Raw genomic sequence first — 7,931 nt, 5'->3', positions numbered from 1 at the left:
CTTTGTTATAGATGCTGAGACAACGTAGATATAGTGTAGATGTAAACTTTCTGCAGACAATGGAAATCCCTCCCCTCCCCCAGAGTTTGGATACGTGCAATAAATTCTCAGCTACGTATCAACTAACCCCATCAGCAATGAATTGGATAAATATCTGGTTAACATTCACTTTGAAGGTTGTAAGGACAAGTTTGGACAGAGATAATTCAAATGTTCTGTGGAACACAAAGCTGCTTGTGCTGCTTGGAGCGTGGAAATGTTTTTGTGGAAAACTTAGTCAGGCTCCAACAGTGGAGATGGACAAGTATTCCAGAATGGCCAGCCATTCTGAGATGGACAGCTATCCTGTGATGAATAGATAGTCTGGGAAGGACAGCTACGCTGGTATGAACAGGTATTCTGGGAGGGACAGATACTCTGGGATGGTTAGATACTCTGGGGAGGAAAGGTACTCTGGAATGGACAGATACCCTGGGGAGGAAAGATACTCTGGGAACAACAGATACTCTGGGAACAACAGATACTTGGATGAGCAGGTACTCTTGGGAGGTGCAGTTACTCTGGAAATGGCAGTACTCTTTGGAAGCACGGGTACTCTGGGAAGGACAAATACTCTGGGAACACAGATACCCTGGGAGGGACAGGTATCTGGGAAGGACAAATACTCTGGGATAGACAGATACTCTTGGGGGGGGGCACAGATACTCTGGGATAGACAGATACTCTTGGGGGGGGTGCACAGATACTCTGGGATAGACAGATACTCTTGGGGGGCACAGATATGCTGGGATAGACAGATACTCTTGGGGGGAACAGGTACTCTGGAAGAGACAAGTACTCTAAGAGGGCCACATACTCTGTGAGCAACAGGTATCTAGGAGGGCCAGATACTCTAGGAGGGCCAGGTACTGTGGGATGTAGTTTTACTTGATTACCTTTGGAGGTCAGGGAGAAATTTTCCATCTGATGATTAAATGTTTGGGGTAGAATCCATGGTAAGTAGATTGTACATAGTCTGTGAAAGGAGCAGGTGATGGGCCAATTGACCCTGTTATTGCCCTGAGCTTTCTTACTCTGCGACAAAAATGCAAGTAACTCCGCCATTATGTGAAGGGCGGGGTTAGCGTAAGTGGGAAGTTTCAAGCAAGCTCGGTGGGTAGATGGGCTTTCCTGGAGAGCCGCTCCCGGATGGACCAGTAATGATACATTTTTAGATTACGTTGGACCTAATAGAAATCTGGCAACAGGAGACAATTTAAAGATGCAGCTTACAGATTTGGAGCCATTTATGAAATGTAACAGATATGACAATTAATAAAATGCTAAACATGCCCGCCACATGAAGTTGTTACTGAATCAACATCAATTACAGAAAAATTAATGTCGACACCATCCAGGAATCCTGCAGACACTGTTCACCAAAAAAAATATGAAGAGGTGCCAAAGAAGAAAGGTTCAAACAGGGCATTGGATGACATCCATGAAAGCATCAAAGAGCTGTAGTTTTACAGAAACCAGTGTTTAAAGAAACCAAGACAGATTAAAAAAGGGAAGAGTTCACTTGGTGACAACGACAAGCGGGAGAGCTGCAGCTGAGGGGCTGACGCCACCCAGACAGATCGTCCAACTAAGTTGTACGACTGATTATATTAAATTGAGTTCCCGTTGGGCAGATTTACGCACCAGTTATGCATGTAGAGAAATCATGGACACGCTCCCCAAGATTTTCCACTCGGAGCAGAAAATTAAAGGGAGCACGCCCACAGTTTCCAGACATTTGTTTCCCGAGGGTGACACTCCTTGCTAGGAGCTCACATTCATAATAACGGCCCTGAATGGCCTCTTTGTTCAAGTTTTTGTACTTGATCCAATTTGCACACTTGAACGATGAGCTAATGTTGTGAGATATGTTGAGTTATCCCATTTCAGCCAGGACGGCAGCGAGGGGGAAATAATAAGCTTCAGTGTCCCTGGCTACAGAAGAGAGAAATCAGCCCAAGTTCTCCAATCCTAGCCACAGTCCGACTGTGGGTAGGGGGTGACATCCAACCCGGCTGTGATGCCCCTACCTGTCGTCCAATAGCCCTGCTGACGCTCGCTGTCTGGGCAAATGAAGAACGGCCACTCGGGCTGATGGCACCTGGGAAACAATGTAAATCATCGCCTTCAGGGAAAAGTGGAAGGAAAGGTACAAAATAAAACAAAGCAGTACTGCTGTGTGAGTGCTCCAGTGAGCGCAGGAAAAGGCACGAGTTCCCTAAATCCTAACTAATCTAATCATTCAGTCACCTTTCGTGTGTGTGTGTAATGGGTATAATAGGATTTTTTTTTTGAATATATGACAACCAGGCACATTCCACACGAACTGCACCTGACAGATGGTTTTTGACAAACTTGGAACCCCTGCACCACTTGACATAAAACAAACGCAAGGAAAGGATTTTTTCAGGCCAGACCACCCAAAGTTAGAGGGGATGGCGATGGCACCATAGACCTCCTCGCAGCTGAATCTGCTCCTACATATCCAATCCCGGGCACCTTGCTGGAGAAACCTTTGTTCAGAGTTTTGACTTTCAAGCTCTCACCACATAACTTAACGTAAATATTAATCACTGGTTAGGCCTCAGCTAGAGTATGGTGTCCCGATTCAGGGCACGGCCCTTTAGGAAGGATGTCAAGGCCTTGGAGAGGGTGCAGAGGAGATTTACGAGAATGGTTCCAGTTATGTGAAGAAGCTGGAGATGCTGGGGTTGTTCTCCTTAAAGCAGAGAAGGTTAAGGGGAGATTTGATAGAGATGTTCACAAAAATGAGGGGTTCTGACAGGGTAAATAAAGAGAAACTGTTTCCACTGGTGGACGGTGAACAGAGGACACATTTAAGATAATTGGCAAAAGAATCAGAGGAGAGGAGGATTTTTTTTTACACTTCGGAGGAACTGGGTGGCATAGGAGATTAGAGACTGGCCTTTCCCCTCAGGGACATAGTTTCAAATGCAGCCCACATTGATGAGATGCAGTTCCATTTGTAAGATTCTTACAGGGGCAGTTTTTAGTTGGCCTAGGCCCACAGCACAAAACCGTCGCTATGTTTGCGGCAATCTCATTCAGAGAGGGCGGTTGTGGTTAACTTTTATTGCCAGATTTGATGCTGGGGCTGAGGAGCAAATTGCTGGAGAGAGAAATTTACTCTGCATCCAGCTGTACTGGACTTTGACTGCCTGAAATGTTTTCCATCCCTCAACAGAGGTGCATTGTGAGCATATGTGTGAGGAACAAAAGTGGGTTGCCCCCAAACTCATTGGCCCTCACTGCCTTGTCAGGTATGGAGCTTCTGTCCGCCCCTTACAAGATAGGCAAGGGGCCGGGCCAGGGGGAGGGACTCCGTAGAAGTGTGAGGAGGGCAAACAAGGCAATGGAATACATGCGATTCTATGATAACCTTCTATTCCTTTCTCCCAGCTTCCCCTTAAATGCATCTACGCTATTCACCTCAACTGCTCCTTGTGGTAGTGAGTTCCACATTCTAACCACTCTCTGGAGAAGAAAGTTTCTCTTGAATTCCCTATTGGTTCCCCCGAATTCCCTATTGGTTCTCCTGAACCATCTGAACTTCCCAATGAAAGTACTGCACTGGGATCACTCCTGGGCATGTACTATTCTGTACACAAACAATCAAGCACTTTAGTTGGATTACAACTTGTCGGTGTTCTGATAACTGTCACAATGAATTGCCTAGAAATTACTTTTGATAATATCAGCAGATAATTGTTCTTCAATCTAGAATTTCAACTCAGAGATTCCAATAGGGAATTCAGGAGAAGCAATAGGGGAGTTGGGGGGTGAGTAGGAGGCGACCCGGAGAGGGGCTGAGCCCACACTGGCAGCAGCCCTTAGTATGTTTTTTTGTGCAGTCAGGAGGAGCACTCCTGGGATGGAGCGTAGGTCTTTACTGAAACTGCAAGTTTTTTTTTAAATAACCTGCAGTCTCAAAGTAAGTCGGTATCTATTAACTGATCACTAGAGGGCAGGCAGCAATAACGATGAAGTTGAGTACCATAGGGAACGAGGGAGTGGGAAATGGACTGAGTTGATGAATGCAACATGTTAGTTCATCTGAACCCAACACCAATCGAGAGCTGGCCCATTTGAGAAATAGGACAACCTCTGGGATTTGAAAAGGGAAATTAAATCAGCTGACACAAGAACATGAAAAGGTAAGGTAACCGGGTGCCAGCTCCTCTACTTTATACTGAAAGCTTGGCTGAGTTGAGCAGGATATTATAAACGCACACGCACAGATCAAGAGGATTTGGCCTTCCATCATCTAGGTACAAGAGGCCAGTGTGACTAAACCATGACTATTGATATTTTCGATTCTGGAGGGACATTCATGTCTTTCTGAGTGCACCAATTTCCTCTATTTTGTTGTAGAGCATCTTTTCCCAGTCTTCTCCTTTCTTCATTGACATACACCGGGTTTCCATGGTCTCCAAAGCACGTATTTCAGGTGGAACCTCTGGAGTTAGCCCAGCCTTCAACACCGCCTCCTGGAACTTAACAGCAGAAGCAGTCGCTAGGCAACATCTAGGGATGCTAAGTGCAGACAGACGAAGATAATTAGTGGTCAGGAAAGAGTTTTTGTTTGGTTTAGTTACTCCTGGACAGTTACAACAATGACAATGAAATAAAGAACCTTGCCTTTTCATAGCGACGTTTCAAAAAAAAATGCTGCGCTCCTCTGTCAAATCAGCCCTTAATCTCCACTGTTCCAATGAAAACAGCTCTTTCTGATTGCTTTCATTTTCCCTGCCCCTGCCCACACTCCCCCCACACCCCCACCACCCACTTTCCTTCCTTTCTAGTTTGGATGAGACATTAAACAAAGGCCCCATCTGCCTGTTCGACTGGACATTATCCCAAGAATATCAGGGAGTCTCCTCCTGGCCAACATTCATCCAAAAACAGCCTAACTATCATCCATAGGACCAGGGAGTAGGCCATTCAGCCCGTCGAGCCTGGTCCACCATTCAATTAGATCATGGCTGATCTGTATCTTAACTCCATCTACCCTCCTTGGTTCCGTAACCCTTAATACCCTCGCTTAACAAAAATCTAGCAATCTCAGTTTTGAAATTTTTCAATTGACCCCCAGCCTGAACAGCTTTTTGAGAGAGAGAGTTCCAGATTTCCACTACCCTTTGTGTGAAGAAGTGCTTCCTGACATCATCCCTGAATGGCCTAGCTCTAATTTTAAGGTTATGCCCCCCTTGTTCTGGACTCCCCCACCAGAGAAAACAGTTTATGTCTATCTACCCTATCAAATCCTTTAATCATCTAAAACACCTCAATTAGATCTCATTGCTGTTTGTAGGATCATTCTGTGTACAAAAATGGCTGCCTCTTTTACCTACTTAACAACAGTCACAGTAATTCATTGTATGTGAAGTGCTTTGGGACTTTTCTTCCAGACATAATAAGGCGCGACATGAATAAAAGTTATTTTTCTCTCGATAAACGGGTATTAATACGACGCTTCTCTTTGCAGTCTGAACAGCTCCTGTTTGTTCGGTGCAGCAATTAAAGTTTAATTGTTCTATGAGTGAACGGTTGACGAATGCCATTACCTGGTTGCGCCCAGGTCCAATTGCTGATAATGGTAAGTGACAGCGACAGCAGAGTGAGGGCACAGCAGATACTGATTCTCTCTCCAACAGCGCATCATAGTTTCAATCACATTGTCGTCATTCACTGTGGATGAACTGAGAGATTCTGATAGCTGCATGTCAATAAGAAAGACAACAGGTTAAAGGTTATGTCAGTGACCTATCGATGCTCATAGTAACATCCAAGGGGCCATTTGTGGTCTCCCTCCCTTCAGCTGTGGCTTTCAGCACGCATCTTATTCGATATATCCCTGGGTCTCTATTCACAATTGCTGTGGGACGGGGTTCGGAACATAGGAACGTAGGCCATTCAGTCCCTCAAGCCTGTTCCGCCATTCAATTAGATCATGGCTGTTCTGTATCTTAACTCCATCTACCCTCCTTGGTTCCGTAACCCTTAATACTCTTGCTTAACAAAAATCTATCAATCTCAGTTTTGAAATTTTCAATTGACCCCCAGCCTCAACAGCTTTTTGGGAAGAGAGCGTTCCAGATTTCCACTACCCTTTGTGTGACGGTGCCTGAGACGCATGGAAATTCATCAACAAGTTTAAGAGTCGGGTGAAGTGAGACCATGAAGGGTTGACCCTGTTTACAAAACCCTTTGGATGAGGAAGCTGCTAAATTTTGCTGGGACACCATTCCATTGGTCTTAGCTGCCCTCTCGATACCTCGCCTATGTAGCCATTCTTCATGTGCGAATCTAGACAATGCACAGTTATCTGGCCACAGGGGCATCAGTTGAGTCTGATGCTGAATGCACGCCCTTGCTGTAGCTTGGCTGATATTACAGGGAATCCCCATGGCTGCCTGAAATGTGCCTGTGCAATTAAAGTTGAATGCGGTAGTCACCTTCATAGTCACAGAGGGAGCAGTACGGGCCGATGACAGCGGCTGCAGGTCCTCATGCAGTAGGCGGCAGAGCCTCTTTGGTGAAGCACACTCTTCTTAAGCACATCTCCTCTCTAGGTCCCTGACATGACCTGTACTGCTTGTATATTCTATGTGGGCAATATCTGGTGAGGTGCATCCTCCTTAAATGCTGCCTAACTTTTCTTTGCTCCATCCTTTTTCTTTTATTTATTCGTTCATGGGATGTGGACGTCGCTGGCGAGGCCGGCATTTATTGCCCATCCCTAATTGCCCTTGAGAAGGTGGTGGTGAGCCGTCATCTTGAACCGCTGCAGTCCGTGTGGTGAAGGTTCTCCCACAGTGCTGTTAGGAAGGGAGTTCCAGGATTTTGGCCAAGCGACGATGAAGGAACGGCGATATATTTCCAAGTCGGGATGGTGTGTGACTTGGAGGGGAACGTGCAGGTGGTGTTGTTCCCATGTGCCTGCTGCCCTTGTCCTTCTAGGTGGTAGAGGTCACGGGTTTGGGAGGTGCTGTCGAAGAAGCTTTGGCGAGTGCTGCTCTTCCTCCTCCATGATAATGGGACACAAGGTGTGGCATAAGGAATGCCACACCTGCTTCTGAGAAGCCCTCACTGAGTAAATAGGGGAATTGGGGGTGGGGGGGTGTAAAAGTCTCCTGGTGGCCTCACCCTCGCAGAAGCGATGAGAAGCAATTCCAGGTCTGCGTAAGCAAATTGGAATCACGATAAAAAAAATACTTCCCAGCTGTAGAAATCGTGTGTGAAACTCTTCACACTCTTCAGGATTAGAAACTCCTCGCTTCCACCCGCCTCAGCTGGTCCTGGCAACACCTGTGCCTGATAGTAACAAATAGTATCTTAGCCTTTATTGCAAGAGGGTTGGAGTATAAGAGTAAGAAGGTCTTGCTGCAATTGTGTAGGGCTCTGGTGAGACCACACCTGGAGAACTGTGTACAGCGTTGGTCTCCTTACCTAAGGAAAGGTATATTTGCCTTAGAGAGGGTGCAACGAATGTTCACTAGATTGATTCCTGGGATGAGAGGGTTGTACTATGAGGAGAGATTGAGTAGAATGGGCTTATATTCGCTGAAGTTCAGAAGAATGAGAGGTGATCTCATTGAAATGTATAAGATTCTTAGAGGGCTTGACAGGGTAGATGCTGAGAGGCTGTTTCCCCTAGCTGGAGAGTCTAGAACAGGGGTCATAGTCTCAAGATAAGAGGTCGGCCATTTAGGACTGAGATGAGAAAAACTTTATTCACTCAGAGGGTTGTGAATCTTTGGAATTTCTCCCCAGAGGGCTGTGGATGCTCAGTCATCGAGTATATTCAAGATTGAGATTGATAGATTTTTGGATACTAAGGGAATCAGGGGAATGGAGATAGGACGGGAAAG

At 45.9% G+C, this 7,931-nt stretch overlaps 1 protein-coding gene across 1 annotated transcript in view; it reads right to left on the bottom strand.

The window, feature by feature from the left end:
- Positions 1–1,254: 1,254 nt before the first annotated feature.
- Positions 1,255–7,931, bottom strand: part of thnsl2 (threonine synthase-like 2) — a 32,422-nt gene continuing 25,745 nt past the window's right edge. The window contains exons 8-9 of the mRNA XM_067981718.1: positions 5,625–5,776; positions 1,255–4,593 (exon numbers count right to left, since the gene is read on the bottom strand). Coding sequence (XP_067837819.1) covers positions 4,389–4,593; positions 5,625–5,776 — 357 coding nt within the window. The 3' untranslated portion in view covers positions 1,255–4,388. The remainder of the gene's footprint in view (positions 4,594–5,624; positions 5,777–7,931) is intronic.

Source organism: Heptranchias perlo, chromosome 1, assembly GCF_035084215.1.
Source record: "Heptranchias perlo isolate sHepPer1 chromosome 1, sHepPer1.hap1, whole genome shotgun sequence".
NCBI lineage: Eukaryota > Metazoa > Chordata > Chondrichthyes > Hexanchiformes > Hexanchidae > Heptranchias > Heptranchias perlo.
This window is presented reverse-complemented; position numbering and strand designations above follow the sequence as displayed.